This window comes from Mesoplodon bidens (assembly GCF_964165515.1).
Source record: "Mesoplodon bidens genome assembly, chromosome: 4".
Lineage (NCBI taxonomy): Eukaryota > Metazoa > Chordata > Mammalia > Artiodactyla > Ziphiidae > Mesoplodon > Mesoplodon bidens.
The window spans coordinates 145,851,407-145,876,645 of record NC_138160.1 but is presented as its reverse complement, the minus strand read 5'-3'; the positions used below and the strand labels follow the sequence as shown (position 1 = coordinate 145,876,645).

At 51.5% G+C, this 25,239-nt stretch overlaps 1 protein-coding gene across 8 annotated transcripts; it reads right to left on the bottom strand.

Annotated features, from left to right (window-relative positions):
• Window positions 1-44: 44 nt before the first annotated feature.
• KANK3 (KN motif and ankyrin repeat domains 3) lies at window positions 45-13,356 on the bottom strand. 8 transcript variants are annotated; one of them, XM_081232109.1, is made up of 10 exons: window positions 13,327-13,356; window positions 9,511-10,276; window positions 7,443-8,735; window positions 7,258-7,357; window positions 6,863-7,054; window positions 6,667-6,751; window positions 5,970-6,186; window positions 1,446-1,918; window positions 1,275-1,373; window positions 45-310 (listed from the first exon to the last, which is right to left on the bottom strand). In XM_081232109.1, exons 2-10 carry the CDS (start codon window positions 9,842-9,844, stop codon window positions 284-286), a joined length of 2,820 nt encoding a protein of 939 aa, XP_081088235.1. In that variant the 5' UTR covers window positions 9,845-10,276; window positions 13,327-13,356; the 3' UTR covers window positions 45-283. The 8 variants fall into 8 exon arrangements, with proteins under 8 accessions (XP_081088235.1, XP_081088238.1, XP_081088239.1 ...); XM_081232112.1 differs by lacking the exon at window positions 13,327-13,356 and having other exon boundaries at window positions 9,511-9,627; window positions 10,130-13,291; XM_081232113.1 differs by lacking the exon at window positions 13,327-13,356 and having other exon boundaries at window positions 9,511-9,627; window positions 10,149-13,291.
• Between the last annotated feature and the right edge of the window lie 11,883 nt (window positions 13,357-25,239).

Below are 25,239 nucleotides of genomic sequence, written 5' to 3'. Positions count from 1 at the left end.
AGGGAGAAGCACGTGTCTGTGTGTATCTCCAAAACAAGATAAGCTGAGTTAGGAATGTTTTATTAAGGAAGAAGGTTGGAGGAGTGAGTGGACCAGAGTGCCTCAGGTCCCACCTCACCCTGCAGAGTTCAAGCAGAGCCCCTCCCTGTGGACCCTGACCCTTGCTGTGCCCCGAGGTTGAGGTGGGCGAGGGAAAGCTCTCCCCCAATCCAGGTCCAGTGTGTCAGGCCAGTCACTGAGGTGGGGGCTCCTCTCCACCATCACTGCAGCCTCCTTCACCTGGCTAGGCCGTGAGGTGGTCAGAGGGCAGCTGGTGAGAGAGGTTGAGGGGGGCTCCTGTCAGTCTCCTGTAGGCAGGACACTGGCTTTCAGCCCCCTTAGACTCAGGGCTGCTTAGCCTAGTGGAGGTCTTGCCTTTGTCCACTGACCTTGCCTAAGCAGGAACCCCACCTCTTACAGCAGAGCCAGAGCACCTGGGTTTGAATCCCGCCTCTGTCCCATGTGACCTGGAAGAGGCACTTGGCCTCCCTGGCTCCTTTCCCCCATCTCTACAGGAGAGTGTGGGATGGCTAGGCTCACAGCATGAGTTGGTGTTTTGCGTCGTTTTGTGTTCTTTGGCCGCGCCATGAGGCATGCGGGGTCTTAGTTCCCTGACCAGGGACTGAACCCGTGCCCCCTGCAGTGGAAGTGTGGAGTTCTAACCACTGGTCTGCCAGGGAATTCCCAGGATGATTTTTAATTATGAAAGTGCTGAGAACAGCCCGGCACTTGCCTTTTGAACGTAAGCCTCTCCCCCTTGGGGACAGACTCGGTGCTCTGCCCCCAGACCAGCCCTTCCTGCCTGCTGCGGGCAAACTCATCGTCTCCAACCCTGAAGCTCTGACTTGTGGGGAGCCTGCACCCCCCTCCCCTGCCCCCTCGACCTAAAGGGCCCCTTATTCCTTTGCTGTGAGCCTCCATGGGGGGCAGTAACAGGAGTCCACTGACACGACATGGTCTGACCTAGGTCTGACAGCTCTACTCTGACCTTACGGCATGTCCCCTCTGGAGGCCTCAGGTTCATGACCTGTAAAGTGAAGGTGTGTCTAGCCCTTGGGTGTTCTGCAGGTTGAACATCAAATCCCAGCCACATAGAATTCAGACACAGGTTCCCCACCCCTGGTACTCCCCCGGGGTGCATGAAGAGAAGCCACCTTCCTGGGGCTGACTTGGGATCCTTGAGCTGTGCAGCTGGGAAACTGTTCTCTTGGGGCTGGGGCTAGGGCTGCACTCACCGGGGGACCGGGCTGGCCTGAGCTCAGGTGGGCGTGCAGCAGGGCAGCCACCTCATCCTGCTCAGCCTCCAGGGCGATGGCCAGGGCACTGGTGCCCTCCTGAGGGATGATAGGGACAGTCAGGTCCCTGAACCAAGGTGTGACTACCCCACCAGCCCCATGGTGGCTCACGTTGTCCAGGAGGGCGGGGTCGCAGCCTGGCTGGGCCAGGAGCAACCGGACAGTGTCCAGGCGCCCATACTCGCTGGCGCACATCAGCGCTGTGGCCCCATCTGCATCCTGCACGTTCACATCTGCCCCACATGCCAGCAGGGCCGCTACTGTGTCCTGGCGGCCGTGGCTGATGGCCAGCATGAGGGCTGTCTGTCCCGTCTGGGGAATGGGAAAGAAAGGGGACAGGGCTGGTGTCAGCTCCGGGGGAAAGAGGTGGGTCACAGACATTTGGCTCCACAAGTGGAAAAGACCCCTGGACTCCGAGCCAGGGAGGAGATATCTACGCACCTGGCTGGCCTTGGCGTTAACACTGCCCATGCGGAAGAGTCTCTGGACCACGGCCATGTCCTCCTCTCGCCCCACAGAGGTGAGTGCGGCCAGCATGAGGGCGGAGTAGCCAGCTCGATTCTGGTGGTCAATCTTGCAGACCCCTGGGAGAGAGAAGAGGGGTCAGTCCACCAAGAAGCCGACACCCCCTAGTCCACTCGCCTCCCTCCAAGCCTCAGGTTCATTTGTTCAGTCAGGTTGGTCACTGAGGGTCATGTGTGATTTTACTGTTCCTTTTGCCTACAAGGCTCTCCCCCCAAGATCTACATGGCTCCTCCCTTATCTTCAGGGTTCTGCTCGCATCTCATCTCAGTGAAGAGTTTCCTCACCTTCCTATTTCAAATTGTGTTGGGGGCTTCGTTCTGTCTGCTGCTGTATCCCCCAGTACCTAGAGTAATACCTGCCACCTAGTAGCTGCTCGATGAATGAGATAAATGGACATTTCTATTTTCACGTTTACTACCCATCAAGCCACCACTGTTGCTCCCCCAGAGAAATGCCAGCCGGGCCCCCCTGGTGTCCAAGTCCGCTCCAGTTTCCATGCAGCATCCAGAAAGAGATCAAAAGAAATTTGCTGCACATTGTTAGAGCTTGGAGTTGAGGCCACTGGCCGATGAACTCACAAGTGTAGGTAGTGTGCTACATGAGGGGCAAGTTTTTCGCTAACATCACAAAGGTCTCTGGCCCAATGAGTGGAGTTTGATAGTAATACTTGCTACAAATGTAAAAAAAAAAAAAAAAGAAAGAAATTTGGCCCCGTCATCTATTTAGAGCCCTCCTGTGTCTCCCCACTGCACCTGGAATACAGGCCGTTGTTCACCACCGCCTCTGAGGCTCTGTTATCAACTTCTGTTCCTTCCTCTGGAGTTGTCCTTTCTCCCCCAAGCCTATGTTACAGATTGAGTTGTGTTCGCCCCGCCAAAAGATATGTTGAACTCCTAACACCCAGTACGTATGAATGTGGCCTTAATTGGAAGTAAGATCTTTGCAAACCATAATCAAGTTAAGATGAGGTTATGATAGGCCCTAATTCCATATGACTGGCATCCTCGGAAGAAGCAAAGATAAAGAGCTATATGATGCAGAAGGCAGAGAAGACAAGCTGCCATAAGCTGCGGGTTGCTGGCAACCACCAGAAGCTTGGAGAAAGGCACAGAACAGATTCTCCCTCTGAGCCCTTAAGAAGGAAACAGCCCTGCCAACACCTTGATTTTGGACTTCTGGACTCCTGAACTGCAAGAAAATGAATTTCTCTTTTCAACCACCCACGTTGTGGTACTTGGTGGCACTTTTTTACAGCAGCCCTAGGAAACTGACAGCCTGGTTACTGCTGCCCATCCTTCCGAACTGAACACAGACATCAGCTCCATTTTCTCTGGGGTCAGTTCTGTTACCATCCTGGCCCTCTTCCTCACAGCACCGCACCTACTTCTGGACCTCATTCCCCAGAATGTTTAACACTCCTGTACCCCACCATTCTGAAAGCTCCACAAGTCTAGGGACAGTCTGCAGAGATGAATGGGTGGGAGAGGTTTGGGGAAAGGAGTGGATCAGGGTCATGGAGAGGGTGCCCTAGTGAGAGGGGATCTGAGACAACCGGCTGGCGAGTAAAAGGGTTAAGTCAGGATTAAGGGCGTTCCCTAGTTGTGTGGCATACTCTCTAGGTGTCCATTCCATCCACAAGCTTCTGTGACCCTGGTGGAGGGTGTTGGGTGCAGAAGGGGGCTCAGAGAAATAACCAAAGTGGGGTCTCTGCAGCTAGCCAGGGGACCCACCTATTTTCCCTTTCCCTTCCCTGAGGCCTTGCTAAGCTAAAGGATCACCTTGTTTCTTGATTCCCTCCCCTGGTTTTATTTTGTCATGGCCCTTACCCCTATTGGAAATTATGTTTACTTGATAATTATTGAGTAAAATTGATAATTATCTCCACTCCCCCAACACACACCCAGAGGCCCTGCTCATGAAAGCTTATTCATTCATTCAACAAACACTTGAGGGTCTACTGTGTGCCCCACTGGGGTCTGCCAGGCAAGTAGGGTGAGGTGAAGGAGGGGTATGGGGATGGGTTTGAAAGGGTACATAAAGGAGTAGTTAATGATAGGCCAGGAGGCAAGGGGACAGAACAGTGAAATGTGGTGGGAGCAATGGATACTGGTCCCACGAGGTTCAAGGATTGTGGGAGTTGGGCAACAGAAGACAGTGAGCTGAGATGTTGGAAGGTGAGAGTTCAGGAGAGAATGCTAGGAAGTGAGATTATGGAGGGGGCATAGTTACTGATGACATCAAGGTGGTGTGGTGACCTTACAAGTGTAAGGCTGATGTCAGGGTGAAGGGAGAGGAGTAGGTCAAGGAACTGAGAAGGGACTTCCCTGGCGGTCCAGGGGTTAAAACTCCATGCTTCCACTGCAGGGGGTGCAGGTTCGATCCCTGGTCCGGGAACTAAGATCCCACATGCCTTGTGGCATAGCCAGAAAAAAAAAAAAGGAACTGAGAAGCCAGGAAGTGGGAGGGATCATCCATCAGGAAACTGATATTGGTGAGGATTAGGCTGGAGAGGAGGAGAACCAGCCAGGAGCTAAGATTCAAGAAATGAAGAGTGACGAGGTGAGAGGGAGAAGTCAGAAGGGGCGGAGGGAGTAGTGGTCTGATCAATTAGAGGCTCCAAGATGGGACTAAAGGAGGAAGGGGAAACCGTCTGGAAGTGGAGATGAAGAACAAGGAGGACACAGCCATGTCCAGGCCCTTCATTCCAGGGAGCTGAGAGGAAACAGCCCCTGCATGAAGGGTGCACTGAGGGCTCTGGGTCCTGGGAGAAGGGAGGGCCAGAGGGGCTGACCCATGTGAGAACCAGAAGGCCCACGGCAAGGTCTGGAAAGTTGGAGCTGAAGGTGGGGGAGGTTCAAATGCAGGGAATAAGAGGATCCAAGGAGCCTCGGGCCTTGCAACCAAGATGACTGCTTTGCCACCCTCCACCCCAGTCCTCAGCCCCCTTTAAGACAGGAGCTGCCCAGGAAATACCTTTTTTTTTTTTTTTGGCCGCACCACGCAGCATGTGGGATCTTAGTTCCCTGACCAGGGATCAAACCCGCATTCCCTGCATTGGAAGTGTGGAGTCTTAACCACTGGGCCGCCGGGGAAGTCCCAGGAAATACCTTTTGAATTCATGCATTGTCCCCTCCTCGCAAGCCCCAGCTCCCTGTCCAGCCCAGAGCAGCTGTGCCCTTCCCCCCAGTCACCAAGACCTGCAGAAATGGGATGGATCTGTGTGTATAGGGGGGTGGCATGCAGGATGGGACAGCAGGACGTGCCTCAGCCTGCAGCGAGAATGAGAGGCAGGGCAGGCCCCAGAGGATACTGGACCGGAAGGAGGACACCCAGGAGAGCTCTTGGTGGACAGTTTGTCTACTGTCCACTGTCCCCTGTGCTGTGAGTCCCATGGGGGTGACCCACCCCCATCCTGGCACTGCACTGGTACCTGGAAGGCTCTCAATATATGTCTGTGGGCTCAGCAACACCTGGATGTGTGTATCTCTGCTCCAGAGGGGGAAACGTTGAGACAGATGATAGAAATGTGTGTGAGATGGGGCCAATGCAGGACCTGGTGGTGGAGGACTGCAGGCCCAGTGTCCCAGCCCGGGAGGCAGTCACAGCCCTGACCAGTCAGTACCTCCCCTGGAGGCTGAAGACGCAGTGGATGGATATTGGGGCTCAGAAACAAGGTGAACGCCAAGGCTGGAGATTCAAGGACAGAAGGCATGGGGACCAGTGACTGACGTGCGTGCCTGGCGCTGTTATACGTGTGTGTTATCACAATTGCCCAGGGAGGGAGGCACTGCATCCCCCGTTTCACAAAGGAGGAAGCTAAAGCTGGTGAAATGAAGTAATTCCTCTACATTTAGGTCTACCCAATCCCAAAGCCCAGAATACCCTCCCCCTGCAAAGTGAGAGGCAGGTCAGGGTGGAGCTCACAGCTCAGAGCGGTCAATCTATCCATAACGGGTCATGTAACCTCCAGAGAAGGGCCAGTGGTGCCCTCTGCCTGGCCAGCCCTTCTCTGCATCCTTCTCCAGGTCCTCCCAGCCAGGACCTGCCCAGATTCTCCCTTCCCTGGCTCCCTATTCCCTGGTGCCCTCCCCACCCCTCCTCAATGCTGACCTGTATCCAGCAGCAAGCTCGCGATGGCCAGGTTCCCATGGGACACGCTGTAGTGCAGGGCTGTGTTCCCGTTGCCATCTGTCAGGTTCACCACGTGTTCCAGCAGCTCACGTCCCAGGCGCACCACCGCGCCCAGCACCCCGGCCACGGGCTCCGCTTGAGAGCGCCGCTGGCTCGACACTCGAAACCACTCCTGGGCCACTAGGCGCGCCGCGCCCTGCCAGGATGGGGGAAAGACATCGGCGAGGGTCCAGGACGGGGTGGCAGGGAGGGTGTGGGGGCGGGACTGGGAACCCAGGCAGGGGAGGATGGTCGCTCCTAGGGCCACAACCCTTTCGAGGAGGGAGTACAGTTAGTGTGGGTATCCGGCTCGAGGGGGCAGGGATGCTCCCCTTCTGAGGAAGAGCCTGTGGAAGAAGCTGAAGTGGCGGAAGGCGGTGAGCGCTTGTCTTTGGGGAGTCCGGGAGTGGGGCTGGGGCTTGGGTCGGACCCCTTTTGGGAAATCAGGGAGAGATCAGCCCTGTCCTGGGGCGAAGAGCCCTTTGGAGAGCTTGGGATCTGTGGAGGGCCCTGGCGCGAGGTGATGGAACTTGGGACCCTCCTAACTCTAAAGAACCCGATGCTCTTCTCTAGGTAGGCGTCAGAGGAGGTCCCTGCCGGGCCTATGACTCCTGCGAAGGCCTCTCCCTGCACTCACACTGTCGCGGGCAACTCCGCGGGGTCGGCTCAGCTGCCGTTGCAGCGCTGCACATGCCTCCCTCAAACGCGGGCTCAGCTCGCACCTACTGCCAGGGAGACGGAGACAGGGAGAGGCTAAGGAGGGGTTGGGATGGGGAGTGGGGAGACGGGAAAGAGAGCAGCCGTTCCTATTCCGTGTCCGCGGCGCTGCTCACCTCCCCTGCGCACCCAGCTGAGGCTCTGCCTCCGGCTCGGGGTCCCGGGCCTCCCCGCCGCTGGGAGGGCCATGGGTCCCGGAGTCGGATCCCCCGCCGCTGTCGTCTCCTGAGCCCGACGAACTGCTCCTCGGGAGCTCAGCAGCGCCATCCTCACTGTCGCTGTCGCCCTCGCTGGATGAGCTCTCGTACCTGGGGGCAGGGTGGGAGGCATCTGCTGAGCCTCCCCTGGGGGCTCATTCTGGAGTCCTGCGAGGTGGGAGTGGCTGTTCCCATCTTACAGATGAGGACACTGAGGCTTGCCAAGACCACGCCGCGAGCGAGGGGCAGAGCTGGGATTCAAACCCCATTCCAGTCCCAGAAGACGCTGCCATGGGGAGGGGGAAAGTGCTCACTCTCCGTTGAGGACCCCAACAAACTGCAGGCTCTTGGTTCCGGGGCTGGGTTGGGCGCCAGGTGTACCGTCTCTCCTCTTCATAATGGATTTGAGGGTGCCTGGCGGAGATAAGATGAAGACACTGAGTTCGAATTCGGTGGCCAGCAAACCAGGGCTCAGCGAGGGACGGGGAGGGGGACTCACCCGCGGGTGCCACTGCCCTGTCCCCATCCGTGGGTCTGGGCAGGTTCTCCTGCGTCGGGGCAGGGGCCTCCACAGCGGGCTCGGTCTGCGTGGCCCTCTCGGCACAACCCCACGGGGTCTGGGTGGCAGCCTCGCACGGCTGGGGCTGGGCCGCCACCGCTGCCTGTGCCTCCTCGGCTGCCTGTGCCTCCTCGGCAGCCTCGCGGGCCTCCTCCAGCTCGCACAGGCGACCCCGCAGGAGCTCGTTCACCCCGCGCTGATGCTCCAGGCTGGCGCGAAGCAGCTCCAGCTCGCGCTCGGCGGCCGCGGGCAGCCCCAGCAGAGCCTCCGTCACCCACGCTTCCTCCTCGAGGGTCTCGGGGGCTGCCCCCACGCCGGCCTCCTGGGTCTCCGGCACCGCCTGGGCTCCCGCCTCTTTAGTCTCCAGCACGGTCTGGATGCCTGTACCCCGCGTCTGGGGCGCCCCGTCGAGGACCTGCAGCGCACCCTCGCTGAGGCTAGAAGCTGACCCGTCAGGGCCGTCAGCCCCGGGGCTGGCCCTGGCGCGAACGCCGCGCTCAGAGGTGGCCAGGCGCTCGGTGAGCCGCCGCAGCTGAGCAAGCTTGTCCGGGCGCGCCTCGGCCTCCCCGTCGGGCTCGGGCGGCCGGCGCCCAGCAAGCAACCGCGCCTTCTCGGCGCGCAACGCGCGCACCTGCTCCTGCAGCTCGGGCAGTGCGCGCGCCTGCTCCTCAAGCTCGCGCAGGCGCCGCAGCGCCGCTGCCATCTGCTCGCGCACCAGCTGCAGTTGCGCGGGGCCGGGCGAGGCCAGGGCCGGGTTGGGGGCGGGACTGCTGCGGCCGGACCCGCGCGGGCTGCGCGGGATCGCGCGGCCGGGGCTGGGCACGCACTCGTGCGCCTGCGCTAGCTCCAACCGCCGGCTGGTCTCCAGGAGCGTGTGCTCGACGCGCGGATTGCGCACGGGTGCGCGCGGCGACAGCGGCGGCAGCATCAGCCCCGACGGCGCGCCCGGGGAGAGAGCGCCCGGTGCTCCGCCATCGTCACTGGCCAGGGACTCGCAGGATGTCCAGGCGCCTGGGCTGCGCGCGCCTGCGAGGCCGGCCCGTGGCGCGCGGGGGCGGCGCGCGGGCTGGGGGCCCGGGGCGCGGCGGGCGGCGGGGCCGCGCTCCAGCTCCTCCACGTACTTGAGGAAGTCCAGGTCCAGGTGGAAGCCATAGGGCGTCTCCACCGAGTAGGGCGAACTCGGGCTGCGAGCTCCCCCAGTCACGCTGGGGTACAGGCGAGGGCCGCCCAGGTCTGTGGGCATGACAGGGGCGTGGAGGGGCGTCAAGCCGGAGAGACCCAGAGAGGGCGTCCCCACTGCCCCAGGACACGCCTGCACGACTCCACCTGCACCAAACCCTGCACACCTGGATTGCGCACCCAAGGCTTAAACGCCTCTCTGCTCCCCAAAAGTCGAGGGTTCACGCGTTAATTGAGCACCTACTATGTACCAAGCACTTTTCTAGGTGCTGCGGACATAGCAGTGAACAAGACAAGCATCCCTGCCCTCTTGTAGGAGACAGATAAACACAATCGTACCAAATGGTGCTTAGGGCAATAATAATAATTCCAAGATGAAATAGAGAATAACTGACAGACTTGGGCTCTGACTGTCAGGGCAGATTTCCTGAGGAGGGGACTTACAAGCTGAGCCCTGAATGAGGGGGAGGAAGCAGCTGAGACAGGAGGTTCCTAAAAGAAAACAGCCCATGCAGAGGCCCTGGGGTGGAATGACCAGGGTGGGCCTGAGTAAGAGCCAGGTGGAGGTGAGGATATGCAGAGCAGAGTGAAGGAAGGGAGTGTGGGGAGAGGAGTAGAAGATGTGGGGAACCTTCTGGGCCACCATGAGGAGATGGAGTTTTATTCCACCTGTGACAGGGCACCAGAGGCAGATTTTAAGCCATGATATTATCCACCTTTATAAAGGGCCCTCTGGCCACTCTGCAAAGGAGGGAGCTGCGGGGCTGTGTCTGCCTCTGGGTGCCAAGTGTGGATCTGTACACATGCAAATCCCATTTTGCACACTTACCAGGCAGGTTCTGATTCAGGGCAAACTTGGCCATGTTTCCTGGAGTAGCCCCCAGAGGGGGTGAGAGTGGGACTGGGCCCTGTCCCTCTGGCTGTGCCTCTGGGGTCAGTCCGGACTCTGAGTGAGTAAACAGACCCAAGAGGTCCTCTCCACCACCACCCCAACACCCCCCCCACAGGCCCTCTCCTCCCTCCTCCCTCAAGTGGCCTTGAAAGTTTGGAATGGGGACTTCCCTGGTGGCGCAGTGGTTAAGAATCCGCCTGCCAATGCAGGGGACACAGGTTCGAGCCCTGGTCCAGGAAGATCCCACATGCCGCGAAGCAATTAAGCCCATGCACCACAACTACTGAGCCTGTGCTCTAGAGCCCGTGAGCCACAACTACTGAGCCCTCGTGCCACAACTACTGAAGCCTGTGCACCTAGAGCCCGTGCTCTGAAACAAGAGAAGCCACCGCAATGAGAAGCCTGTGCACCGCAACGAAGAGTAGACCCCGCTCACCGCAACTAGAGAGAGCCCACGTGCAGCAATGAAGACCCAACGCAGCCAAAGATAAATAAATTAAATAAATGAATTTATATTGAAAAAAAGTTTGGAATGAATGACTGTGGGGACCCTCACATGCCAGGCCTCAGCCTACTGGGTAGGAGGAGGCAGGAAGGGCATCAAAAGGAGAAGAGAGGAGAACTCCCTGGTGGTCCAGTGGTTAGGAATCCATGCTTCCACGGTAAGGGCAAGGGTTCGATCCCTGGTTGGAGAACTAGGATCCTGCATGCCACATGGTGTGGCAGAAAAAAAAAAAAAGAGGATGATGATCAAGAGAACAAGAGCAGGGCTTCCCTGGTGGCTCAGTGGTTGAGAGTCCGCCTGCTGATGCAGGGGACACGGGTTCGTGCCCCGGTCTGGGAGGGTCCCACATGCCGTGGAGCAGCTGGGCCCGTGAGCCATGGCTGCTGAGCCTGTGCGTCCGGAGCCTGTGCTCCGCAACGGGAGAGGCCACAACAGTGAGAGGCCCGTGTACTGCAAAAAAAAAAAAAAAAGAGAGAACAAGAGCAGCTGGGGCGGGGACAGGGTGAGGTGCATTCCAGACCTGCTGAAGGTGAGGGTTGGAAGCCCTTCGAGGGCTCATGTACATCTGAATTTATACCAGGGTCACTTGTGAGATCCTTTAGGAATGACGGAGAGTTGTGGGCCAGATGCACCAAGGATGCAAATCAATGGATACCAGTCTTCCTGGGATGTCTCTACTGGAGTGCCACAGGGCTCTGCCCTTGGCTTGTAAGAGATTGTAGTGGAACCACAGGCACCCAGGTTGTCAGAGCTGTGGCTAGGGAATTCCCTGGTCGTCCAGTGGTTAGGATTCGGTGCTTTCACCGCTGAGGGCTCGGGTTCAATCCCTGGTCAGGGAACTAAGATCCCACAAGCCGTGCCATGTGTTGAGGCCAAAAACAAGAAAACAAAACAAAACTACAAAAACAAACAAACAAACAAAAAACCCAGAGCTGTGGCTATGCTTAGGGCTAAAGGGATAGAGACACTTCAGGTGATGTGATGGAGGCTCTAAGAAACTGGGGAGATTGGGCCACATCTAATAATGTGATATTTAACAAGGACAAATATTGAGTCCAGAAATTTGATTCAGAGAGCATAGGGCAGGAAAGATGGGGCTTTGAAGAGCTCACGTGAAAAACCCTCAGGGAAGGGAAAGCAGCTTGTATCGAGTGCCTACTCTATGCCTGGCCTGACTAGATGTAACCCTCACCCCCACAAGTATAACCCTGCAAGGTAGGATGTTTCCCCGTTTTCCAGGTAGGGGAAATGAAGGCATAAAGCAGTTAAGTCAATTGCCTATGGGAAATGCCCTCAGACTGGGCTTTCATCTTCTGGGGGGGACCTCTTGTCTGCCCAGCCCTCCACCAGCAGGTGCCTGCCAGACCCGATCTGTACTCTTCCTGACCTACTGCCCATCTGTGCTAAAACCTTCCCAGTCACCCCTTCTGGTCTCTTGCACTCCGGATGACCACCTGCGTGCCTAATACCCACCAGCAACTGAGCACCCATTGGTCTACCTGACTCATTCTGCTCCACAGCTGGAAGAACCCTCCCACTCACCACTCTGTCTAGCTTGGGTCCCTGACACCTCCCCCAACCCACCCCAAGGAGGGAGAGTGACGGGGAACTTCCAGTCCTGAAGCAGCTGTTTCCCGTCCCCTTACACTGGCTGTAAGGGGCCGGCCAGCAGGGCAACACGGAGGACAGCCAGTACCTCTCAGGACTTGTTTTCAGGAAACTGCCAGGGAAGAGCTGGGTCATGGAAAAAACCTGGGCTGGGGCTTAGGGGTCTGGCCTTGCCTCACACACAGCTGGCTGTGTGACTCCGTGGGGTCAGCGCCCCCCCCCAGGGACCTGGTTACACCCAAATCTGAGACCCTGGGAATTCAAAAAAACAGCTGTGAGTCATTCCTAAGACCCAAACCAGCTGGAGCAGCCAGACCCAGAGACTGACCTGAAAAATGGGTGGATGCCCCAAGAATGGTAAATAAAAATATGCCAATGACTTTTGCCATTTACGATGGGCTAGCCTCTATTCTAAGCAATTTATGGGAGTTAACCTAAAAAAAAATCCTAGGTAAACCCTTTGAGGTAGGTTATTCTTTCCCCCATTGTGCAGATGGAGAAACTGAGACACAGTGATTAAGTGACCCAGCCAAAGTCGGACATGGGCAGAAACAGGATTTGAATCCAGAAGCTTTGCCAGGGTTTCTGCATTGACCCCTCCACTAGACGGCTTTCTATAAACAGCCCTCCCCTCCCCAGGAGGGGCAAAGAGGCAGAGGGGGTCGGCCCTCCCAGCCTGCACTCCTGCCTGTCCCCTGCGTGTGTCCCCGATGGGAAGAGCAGGCCCAGACCGTGGCGGCTCCAGGGGCTGCAGCCTCACCGGAGTGGAGGCGTGCAACTGCCCTCCCCTCTCCTTCGCTCCCTGCCCGAGCTGGCAAGCTTAGATCCGGATCCTCTGCCTGAGACCCCCTTATTAGGCCGTCAGAGCCGACGCCACACGCCCCCACTCCCGCCCCAGGGACTATTTTGGGACTCAGAGTTGTGCTCACAAAACCTGAGGGGTGGGGTACGAGGCGGGCAGTGCAGATCCCGGTCTTGGGGAGGGGGCGTCTTCCCGGACTGAGGCTCTGGGTGGTGGCACGCCCTAACTTTGGGGCGGGACTCTCAGACCCCTGAAGTGGGAGTGGAGGCTGATGATGGGGGGAGGGGGAGGTACTGAGGTCAGCACCCCCCACCCCCCTGTCCCCTCAGGACGGCCTCACGGAGACAGAGCAGTTTCCTACAGGAAACGCTGCCGGGCGGTTCCATCCGTTGTCCATTGTCTGCCGGCCCGGGGGCCATCCGTCCCTCCCCCAAACACCGTTTCCGAATCACCCCCCGCCACACACACACACACACACACACACACACACACGCACTCAGGTCCAGCGCGAGGGGATGGACCCGGGTCCCCAAGCTGTCCAGGAGCGACTCTGTGAAAGCATCCCGAAGTCGGTTGCGGCGCCAGGGGGCGAACAACCCCCCCACACTTCGCTCCTGAAGGACGGGAAGTAGGAGACCTCAAGAATCCAGAGCCCCCCGACTCTGTTCGCCGCCCACCCGGGGCTCCCAGTGTGGGAGGGGTCCCAGCCAGAGGACACAGCGCCCGCCCCGTCGCAGCGCGCTGAGCCCTCAAAGGGGCCAGAAGCGCAGCGCCCCGTCCCGCTGCGTACCCTGATCCCCCCAGGACCCCATCGGTGCCCCGAAAGCTGGCGCTTTACCTGAAGCCGCAGCCGCGCCCGCACCCGAGCCCGCCCCCTCGAAGCTCGGGGACCGGTTATCAAGGCCTTGACCCTAACTGACGGCCAAGTCAGCCAACCAGCGTTCCATGCTCTCCGAAACTGTCCAATGGTGAGGCGGGGTGGACCGCACTGTCCCGGCGCTGAGAGTGTGGGGAGCGGCTTAGGGTGGGGCCTGGAATGACTGCCCTTGCGGGCGTTCGGGTCCGTAGTGGGGAGAGCTGTCCGAGTGGTGCCCAGCTCAGCGCTAAAGGGCTTGGATATGATCCACAGGGGACAGGGAGCCTCGGGAACACTCTAAGCAGGACAGTTACCCGGTGGGATTTGTGTATTTGGAAGATACCTTGGGTGGAAGCTGGAAAGACTGACGCTCCTGTTCCAGTGTCTGGGTGAGGGACCTGGACCCTGGATCTTTCCCACCGCAGCGCCTTTGCGCATGCTGCTCAATCTTCCTGAACTGTTCTTCCCTACACCTGTTCACTTGGCCACCTTCTCCTACCTTTGGGGGCTCAACCTGTGTGTTCCAGTCCCCTAAAGGCCTAATGTGGACCTTCTCCAGTCACTATCTTTCCAGTCACTCTGTTTTATGAATCTAATATCTACATACTTTCAATATCTGAAAAAAATCTATTATTTATTTGTTTCTTTGTTTGCCATCTGTCTCCCCATAAGGACAGGGAACTGATTGATTTGGGCCACTGTTTCATCCAGTGCCCCAAGCACACAGTAGATACTTAATAAATGTTTGTTGAAGAAACAGACTCACAGACATAGAGAATAGACTTGTGGTTGCCAAGGGGGAGGAGGGGTGGGGGAGGGAAGGATTGGGAGTTTGGGATTAGCAGATGCAAACTATTATATATAGAATGGGTAAACAACAAGGTCGTACTATATAGCACAGGGAACTATTTCAATAACCTGTGATAAACCATAATGGAAAAGAATCTGAAAAAGAATATATATATATATATATATATATATCTGAATCACTTTGCCGTGCAGCAGAAATTAACACAGCATTGTAAATCAACTATACCTCAATAAGTTGTTTTGTTTTTTATAAATTTAGTATTTATTTTTGGCTGTGTTGGGTCTTTGTTGCTGCACGCGAGCTTTCTCTAGTTGCGGCGAGTGGGGGCTACTCTTCATTGCGGTGTGCCGGCTTCTCACTGCGGTGGCTTCTCTTGTTGCGGAGCACAGGCTCTAGGCGTGCGGGCTTTAGTCGTTGCGGCACGCGGGCTCTAGAGCGCAGGCTCAGTAGTTGTGGCGCACGGGCTTTGTTGCTCCATGGCATGTGGGATCTTCCGGAATCAGGGCTCGAACCCGTGTCCCCTGCATTGGCAGGCGGATTCTTAACCACTGTGTTACCAGGGAAGTACTACCTCAATAAAATTTTTAAAAAATATTTGTTTAAAGGATGATTTGAAATTACATTGAACTCTTTAACCCATTTGGAAAATATGATCAAAAGTGAATCTACAGATTTTTCCCCTATTAAGTTAGCATTTATTGAGCACCTACGGTGTTCCAGGCACTGTGCAGGTCCTTGAGGGGAACATAATCCCTGCTATCCTGGGCCTCAAAGCTGAGAGGAGGAGACAGATTTTCAAGCTATGGTTTATGGTAAGGGGGTAACAGGGATGGGAGCTGGAGTCTATGGGAAGAGAAAAGGGGACACATCATTGTCGTAGAGGATCTGGGGAGACAGCCTGTAGGGATGACACTTAAGGAAAGGTACTCCAGACAGGAGAAAATGCACATGCAAAGGAAGATATGGTGAACTTTGACTAAATCATGATGTTGGCGGGAGGGGAGCATGTCACCAGCGACCCCAGAAGCCCCTCCAACAGGCTGTATCCCAATCACAGTGCCTCCTCGCTCCGCAAAGTAACCACTGTTGTGACTTGTGTGATAATCACTGCCTGGCATTTCTGAATAGTTTATCATGGAAGTTTGAATCTCTAGACACTGTGGTTTAGTCTTGCACATGCAAAAAAAAATAATATATCTTTTAAGTCTCTTAATTCATGGGTTCCCCTCTATCCCTTCCCTGCCTTGCAATAAATCGATTGCACAACTCAGGCTGTTTCCCACGGTCTGGGTGGTGCTGATCCCATCCTCGTGGTGCACGCTGGCATGGTTCTCTGTCCTTCATCTTCCAGGCAAATTTGCAGTTGTTTCCAGAACTGGGATTAGACTAGGGTTTGATGCCTTTGGCCCGATTGTGGGTGCTGTTCGTCCCTTCACCATCAGGATCACACTCTTTGTCTCTCCTTGCATGAGGCCAGCAGCCATTGAGAACTAACTTGGTGGTGAATGCAAAATAGCGATGTCCTCCTCCTCGAATTTCTTCCTTGTTTATTAGCTAAAATTCTTCCCTTGCAGATGTTTCCCCTTATGTTCCATTTGGTTACCTAGTGGCACGTTCATGTAGGAGTGCTTGATTCTTTCCCTTTAGAGACCACTTCCCTAAATAGTGAATTAATTCCCCATAATCCTCTGAAAGTGATAAATTAGGCTGGTTCTTTTTTTCTTTTTTCTTTTTTTTTTTTGATTGAAGCATAGTTGATTTACAATATTGTGTTAGCTTCTGGTGGACAGCACAGTGATTCAGATATATATATATTCTTGGGACTTCCCTGGTGGAGCAGTAGTTAAGAATCTGCCTGCCAGTGCAGGGGACATGGGTTCGACCCCTGGTCCTAGAAGATCCCACATGCCGCGGAGAACTAAGCCTGAGCGCCACAACTACTGAGCCTGCTCTCTAGAGACGGCAAGCCACAACTACTGAAGCCCAGGCACCTAGAGCCGGTGCTCCGCAACAAGAGAAGCCAAGCCACTGAAATAAGAAACCCACACGCACCACAACGAAGAGTATATATATATTCTTTCTCAGTCTTTTTTTTTTTTTTACCACTCTGCAAGGTTTGTGGGACCTCAGTTCCCTGACCAGGGATTGAACCCACATCTTCGGCAATGAAAGTGCAGAGTCCTAACAACTGGACCAGCAGGGAATTCCCCAGATTCTTTTTCATTACAGGTTTTTACAAGACACTGAATATAGTTCCCTGTGCTATACAGTAAGTCCCTGTTGTTTATCTTATGTATAGCAGTGTGTATCTGTTAACCTCAAACTCCTAATTTACTCCCCCCTTCCCCTTGGTAACCAAAAGTTTGTTTTCTATGTCTGTGAGTCTGTTTCTGTTTTGTAAATAAGTTCATTTGTATTATTTTTTAGATTCCACATATGATATCATATGATATTTGTATTTCTCTGTCTGATTTATTTCACTTAGTATGATAATCTCTAGGTCCATCCATGTTGCTGCAAATGGCAATATATCATTCTTTTTTATGGCTGAGTAATATTCCATTGCATATATGTACCACATCTTTATCCATTCATCTGTTGATGGACATTTAGTTTGCTTCCATGTCTTGGCTACTGTAAATAGTACTCCTATGAACATAGGGGTGCATGGATCTTTTGGGGTTTTTTCCTTTTAATATTTATTTATTTTTTATTTTTTGGCTTCATTGGGTCTTAGTTGTGGCATGTGGGATCTTTCCTGTGGTGCGCAGGCTCAGTAGTTGCGGTGTGCAGGTTCTGTTGTTGTGGCGTGCGGGCTTAGTTGCCCCATGGCAGGTGGGATCTTAGTTCCCCACCAGGGATCGAATGGGTGTCCCCTGCATTGCAAGACAGATTCTTAACCATTGGACCACCAGGGAAGTCCCACATGTATTTTTTTTGAATTAGAGTTTTCGTCTTTTCCAGATATATTCCCAGGACTGCTGGATCACAAGCTAAACCTATTTTTAGTTTTTTTAGGAACCTCCATACTGTATACTGTTCTCCATAGCGGCTGCACCAATTTACATTCCCACCAGCAGTGTAGGAGGGTTCCCTTTTCCTCACGCCCTCTCCAGAGTTTATTATTTGTAGATTTTTTTTTTGGCTGCATTTTGTCTTCATTGCTGCGCACAGGCTTTCTCTAGTTGCGGTGAGTGGGGGACTACTCTTCGTTGCGGTGGGCAATGGCTTCTCTTGTTGCCGAGCATGGGCTCTAGGCGCACGGGCTTCAGTAGTTGTGACTCTCAGGCTCTAGAGCCCAGGCTCAGTAACTGTGGCGCAGGGTTGCTCTGCGGCATGTGGGACCTTCCTGGACCAGGGCTCAAAGTCATGTCCCCTGCATTGGCAGGCGGATTCTTAACCACTGAGCCACCAGGGAAACCCTATTTCTAGACTTTTTGATGATGGTCATTCTGACCAGTGTGAGGTGACACCTCATTGTAGTTTTGATTTACATTTCTCTAATAATTATAGGCTGGCTCTTTCTTTAAGTAGTTATGAGCTTATGGATTTAAATACGTTGTGTTCCAATCCATTATCCTTACTGGTGGGCCCACCTGGCCAGTGGGAGCCTCTACTGGTCGGAACTTTTTGGAGCAACTCTGATAGTTTTCTTGCTGTCTCCTATGACCAGATGTTCCAGGCACATCCTGGACATTTCCTGTCCCAGACCTGGCATCTGCCAGAAACTCTGGGGGCTTTTTTTGGTGGGAAATTATATTCGTTTGGGTGTTAGAAGTGCTCATTTGCTATTGGGTTGGCCATGTGTCTAGACTTTCTTGGTCAAAAGAGCTAAAAGGAGGGGAATATATATATTATATAATATCTATATATATAATATAGAGAGAACATATAATATGTTGTCCTATAACACATAATTATATATCATGATATAATCTGTATATAATATATTATAATATGTATGTAATATATTATAATGTACATTTATGCATATACATATGATATATATGTCCATATTCTATTATGTACAATACTTTATGAATTCATTCTCATATTTCCAGTTCAATTTCAGGACTACATGATTTTTACTCAACCTCTTTCTGGTTGGTAGAATAACATCCCCCCAAAGATGTCCATATACTAATCTCTGCCACCTATGAAAATGGTACCTTACCTAGCAAAAGGGACTTGCAGATGTGATTATGTTAAGGATCTTGAGATGGGGAGATTGTCCTGGATTCTCCAGTGGGCCCAGTGTCATCGTAAAAGCCCTTATAATTGTTGGCAGGAGGATCAGAGTCAGAGAAGGAGATGTGAAGACAGAAGCAGAGATGAGAGTGTTGTGATTGCTGGAAGGGGGGCCAGCAGCTGAGGATTGCAGGCCTCTAGAAGCTGGAAAAGTCAGGGATATGGACTCCCCCACAAGAGACTCCAGAAGGAATGCAACCCTGAGGACACCTGGATTTTTAGCCTGGTGAGACCCATGTTGGACTTTTGAACTCCAGGACTGTAAGATAATCAATTAATGTTTTGAGCCACTAAATTTGTGGTAATATGTTACAGCAGCAATAGGATACTAATACTATCTGTTTCTTCTTTCTTCCATAAAAATCCTGGTTCTTAAGAACACAGATGAAAACAGAATTAGAATGTCTCAGAATCATTCATTTGCTTTAATGAACACTGCTCACACGGTGGTCTCAAAAAAACAATGCAAATACTACCATCAGTATGTTACTAAAACTGTTTTAAAGTATCTCTTGCATATACTCTCCCCTTTTGCCATCATATAGATATATTTGTACTGCATCTACACTGAGAGAACAGTTATCCATTACATACATCACCCTTCTTTGTTTAGTGCCCTTCGGTCTTAGGTTTACAAGTAATGTTATATTTCACACTCTTTGCAGTCATAAACACATGTCTCTCTAGACATTTGTTTATCTGAACTGGAATCCTCAAGACCTCATGGAAACCATCTTCCCTTAGCTCTAACATGTTGATAACAGTCTATATCCTTTATATGTGAAAGTCAATTTTGCTGGATATAAAATCCTTGGCTCCCATTTTCTTTGCTAGAATATCTTTAAACATGTCACTCCATTTTCTTCTTGCATAAAGCATTGCTCTCAAAAGTCTGATGAGAGAGACTTCCCTGGTTGTCCAGTGGTTAAGAATCCGCCTTCCAATACAGGGGACGCGGGTTCAATCCCTGGTTGGGGAACTAAGATCCCACAGCCGAGGGGCAAGCTGCGTGCCTCATCTACTGAGCTCCCGCGCCTCAATGAGAGAGCCTGCCTGCCGCAAAATACAGAGCCCACGTGCTCTGGAGCCTGCGCGCCACAACTAGAGAGACAAAGCTCACATGCCACAACTAGAGAGAAGCCCACGTGCCTCAACACGTGCTGCAACTAAAACCCAATGCAACCACAAAACAAAACAAAACCTGTATATTAATTTAGATATAATTGACATTATAAAATAAGATTCAGTCATTTCATCCATAAACATGACATATCTGTTAATTAATCCAAGTCTTATTTTAACCTCCTAGTAAAGTTTTAGAGTTTTCTTGAAACAGACCACACCCTCCTCCTTAAGGTTATTCTCTTTGGGGGAGAAAGATGGCTGCTTTTTTTCTTTTTAATGTTTATTTACTTATTTATTTAGGCTGCGCTGAGTCTTAGTTGCGGCACATGGAGTCTTTAGTTGTGGCATGTGGAATCTTAGTTGTGGCATGCATGTGGGACCTAGTTCCCCAACCAGGGATCGAACCCAGGCCCCCTGCATTGGGAGTGTGGAGTCTTCCCACTGGACCACCAGGGAAGTACCAAAGATGGCTGCTTTTGTAGACAGAAGCTCTGTTTCTTATCTTTTCCTAATTGGCTGCTTTCACCATATTGGAATGCTATTGGTATTGTGTATTTGTGTTCATTTGTTGTGTCCTACCTTTCCTAGAAACACTGAACGAGATAAAAATGGGGATGTGAGAGAGAGATGGAGCTGGAGGTGGAAGGGGAGCCAGATGGAGGTGAGACTTGGGAGGTGAGAAAGACAGGGCTTCAGCCTGGGTGGAACTATAACCAGGTCGAAAGATGGAGGGACCAGTCTGGGGGCAAAGGCATTATCCCTCCTCTGTACAAACCCTCTCATGGCTCCCATCTCACAGAATGTAAGAACTAAAATCCTTAGAGTGGCCCACAATGCCCTGCATGACCTGCTTCTGTCACCTCTTGACTTCCTTTCTCCTCCCACTCACTCTCCTGCTCACTCCTTCTGCTCCACTAGGAATAGTTCTGCCTCAGGACCTTTGCACCTGCTGCTCCATCTTCCTGGAACGCTCTTCCCATAGATGTCCACACAGCTTCTGCCTCACCTCTTTTGATCTCTGTTCAAATGTCACAGTGAGGCTCCTCTGGCCGCCTTCCCATGCTTTCTCCACTCAAGACACCTCTTTGGCCTGCACTAATTTTTTCCCTAGCACTTATTACCTTCTTATACATGTCTATCTCTTCCACACTGGTATGTCAGCCCCATATGAGCAAGAACTTTTCAGTCTGTCTTCTACACTGCCTGGTCCCCAGAGCTTCAAACAATGCTTGGCACACAGAAGGTGCTCTATAAATACTTGTTTGCTGAATGAAAGGAACGAAAGGTGAATTGGGACTCCATGTGGACCAAGGATATCCGAGCAGCATTGGAAGAATGTCCCAGCCTCTCCAGCTAGTGTGGAAGTATGTAACAGGGAGAAGGCACTTTGATTGGGTGGGTGAAGGGGAAAGATGTATTATCTTTGATCTCTCTCTCTCTCTCCCTTTTTTTTTTTTTTTTGCACAAAGTGTAAAGGTTTTTTTTTAATGTGTAACATAGGCAAAATTATTTGTCAATAAATTTTTAAGGAATTTCACATGTTCTGATTCTTTCCACTGCCAATCACCTTAGTGCCTCCAAAGTCATAATCTTCAAGATAAGACAGGCCTTTCAAAAAGAAGTTTTGCTCAGTCCACAGTTGTCATGTCAGTTGGTCCACAATTCTTTTAGTTGGGCTTCTTTGATCTCCAATGAAATATGGACATACTTCAAAATTCCCCACCTGTAATCTTTGGGATCCAATTTCCTCAAGCAAGTTACTTTAGGACCACGGTTAGGGTCAGGAGATGGATCTGCCTGGTTCTGAATTTGACACTCTAAACATGCATTATGTTCAAATTATACTCACTTCTAAGCTATCACACCCTAGAACAGTACAGATCTTTGGGATATGCCAATAACTTTTTAAAGTCCAGACACTGTGTTCTGAAGGTAAAGAAAATGGCCTTAAAGAAAAAGCCATTTCAGGGACTTCCCTGGTGGTCCAGTGGTAAAGAATCCACCTTACAATGCAGGGACTCCGGTTCGATCCCTGGTCAGGGAACTAAGATCCCACATGCCGCGGGGCAACTAAGCCTCCAGGCCACAACTACCGAGCTCGCGCACCTCAAAGAGAGAGTCCGTGTGCAGCAAATTACAGAGCCCTGGGGCCGGCTCACCACAACTAGGGAAGAAGCCCATGCACCACAACCAGAGAGAAGCCCACGTGCCACAACAAAAAGAGCCCTTCGCTGCAAAGAAAGTTCCCGCACGCCTCAATGAAGACCCCGCGAGCCGCAATTAAGACCTGACGCAGCCAAAAAAATAAACAAAATAAATAAAAAATTTAAAAAGCCATCGTTATTTCATATCAACATTAAAAATAGAGCACTAGGGGCTTCCCTGGTGGCGCAGTGGTTGAGAGTCTGCCTGCCGATGGAGGCGACACGGGTTCGTGCCCCGGTCCGGGAAGATCCCACATGCCGCGGAATGGCTGGGCCCGTGAGCCATGGCCGCTGAGCCTGCGCTCCGCAATGGGAGAAGCCACAACAGTGAGAGGCCCGTGTACCGCAAAAAAATAAAAAATAAAAAATAAAAAATAAATAAAAATAGAGCACTAAATCAATGTATCTGATAATTTCCCTCATATCTTAAGCTTTCAAATTATCAACTCTGTAGTGCCGGAAGCAATCTTTATGTTTATCAATACACCCCCGTCACTTGAATCTGTTTTAGGTATCATGTTCCTTTTATCCGTATGAAAACTCATACTGAACAATGAGTTCTGGGTCTCAAAAGAGGATTAGATCTCTTAAATAATCTTTTTTTTTCTCCAGATTCCTAAGACCATTGATGGTAGAACATGTGACCCTTCTCTGTTCCACCCTATACCAGGCTAAGGCTTGAGCCAGAGGAGAGGAGAGCTAGTCTCCTGGCCACTCCATGACGCACGTGAGCCTCTTGGGAGCCACCTTCAGCTCCTTCGCCAGTTCAAGGGCCTATTGGAAACTCCGAAGCAGCCCCCGCCCTGGTCTGGAATGCCCAGCTGTCCCAGGGAGTCTGTGTCTGCCCCTCAAAACTCACATCCCCACCCCTGAGGACTCATCAGCCCCAGTTGAGGGTCTCAAAGGGCAGCATCTCCTTCTGCCCAGTCCCCCGCTTCGCCCTCCACCCTCCTCCCCAGGCTCAAAATCTAACTGGTCCGTCCACATCCTATTAGTTTCACCACCTGAGTAGTTCTGGAATTTATCCCTGTCTCCCCATCTAGTTACTCAAAGACCCCACCATCCCAGGCCTCCCTGCTGCCCTCCTGCCCCCCACACCCGTCCCCAGCTTTGAACAATTCATATTTATCCCCAGGCAGGAACGTGCTGGGTTTTCACATATGCCGATGTATCTCTTTCTGAGCCTGGTTGAAATTTACATGGATGTGCATTTCATTGTTACTCTTCCCACTTCACACATATGTTAGAAGCAACCTTTTCAGCCTGTTCAGTATTTATTTAAAGCAACTCTTAAGGGACTTCTCTGGTGGCACAGAGATTAAGACTCTGCGCTCCCAATGTAGGGGACCTGGGTTCGATCCCGGTCAGGGAACTATATGCCACATGCATGGTGCAACAGAGTTCGCATGCCACAACTAAGACCCGGCACAACCAAATAAATAAATAAATAAAATAGATATGAAAAAACCAATTATTAAAATCAGGACAATTGATTCAGGCCAGAATCCTCAATGGATGAGATCAGTGAAAGTTTCATGAGGAAACAGGATATTTGTGCAGTTTCAGTGTAACCGCCCATAAAATACACATTCATGACAGAGGAAAAAGCTGTTACTTCACAGAGGAGAAACAGACAGATAATGCCTTCATCAAGTGATCATAGTTAAAATGACCAGGAATGGGGCAAATGGACAAATCAAATCCTAATATACTGCATAGAGAAGGACGCACCATCACTTCTGTGGTATTTCTTCCAAAGATGCTTAACCTGAATCTAATCATGAGGAAAATCAGACAAATGCAATGTCCCAGACAGGGACATTCTACAAAACGACTGGCCTATGACCTTCAAAAATGTCAATGTCAAAAAGTCTACAAATAACAAATGCTGGAGAGGGTGTGGAGGAAAGGGAACCCTCCTACGCTGTTGGTGGGAATGTAAATTGATACAGCCACTATGGAGAACAGTATGGAGGATCCTCAAAAAACTAAAAATAGAGCTACCATATGATCCAACAATCCCACTACTGGGCATATATCCAGACAAAACTCTAATTCAAAAAGATACATTCACCCCAATGTTCATAGCAGCACTATTTACAATAGCCAAGACATGGAAACAACATAAGTGTCCATCAACAGATGAATGGATAAAGAAGATGTGGTATATATAAATATAATGGAATACTACTCAGCCATAAAAAATAATTAAATAACGCCATTTGCAACAGCATGGATGGACCCAGAGTTTATCATACTAAGTAAGCACAGTAAGTCACAAAGGGAAAGACAAGTACCATATGGTATCACTTATATGTGGAATCTAAAATACCACACAAACGAACCTATCCACGAAACAGAAACAGACTCACAGACATAGAGAACAGACTTGTGGTCGCCAAGGGGGAGGGAGGTGGGGGAAGGAAGGATTGGGAGTTTGGGATTAGCAGATGCAAACTATTTTATACGGGATGGATAACAACAAGGTCCTACTGTATAGCACAGGGAACTATATTCAATATTCTGTGATAAACCACAATGGAAAAGAATATGAAAAAGAATATATATATATATATATATATATATATATATATATATATATATATATATATATATATAACACTGAATCACTTTGCCGCGCAGCAGAAATTAACACAGCATTGTAAATCAACTATACTTCAATAAAGTTTTTTTAAAAAGTCAATGTCATGAAAGACAAGGAAAGGAGAAAGGACATTCCAGGCATGACATCTGTCTGCAATGTGTGATCCTGGATTGGACCAGAGACCAGAAAATAAAAATTACTAAGATAGACATTATTGAACCTTTGATAACATTTGAATATCTGTAGTTCAGGTAGCAAGATTAGATCAGTATTAAATTTCCTGATTGTGATCATTATACTGTAGTTATATAAGCAGTGGTTCTCCACTGGTGGGGTGAGAGGCACTGTCTGTCATCCAGGGGACATTACGTAATGTCTGAAGACATTTTTGGCCGTCACAGCCAGGGTGTGTGTGCTACTGACACCTAGTAGGTGGAGGCCAGGGAAGCTAAAAATCCTACAGTGTAGGACAGCCCTCCACAGCAGAGAATTATCCAGCCTTGGTGTCAATAAGGTAGAGAAACCCTCCGTAGGAGAAGGCCCTTTTTCTCAGGAAATATAAATTGAATTATTTAGGAATAAGAGTCATGTCTGTAACCGGCTCAAAAAAGGTTCAGAAAAAAAATGTGTATCTATATCTATACCTCTCTCTATATATACACACCTAGATGTGTGTGTGTGTCTTCCTTACAGCAATTCCCCAAATGCTAACCTGTTGCCACATTTGCGTATTTTTTTCTCTGTCTGATTCCGCCCCCAGCCCCCCACCACCAACCTGAACTTCTTAGTGTTCTTCAAACTCATCAGGAACATTCCTGACTCAGGAACCTCAGGGCCTTTGCACTGGCTGTTCCCTCCTCCTAGAATGCCTTTCCTCCTGATATCTGCCTGACTGACCTCTT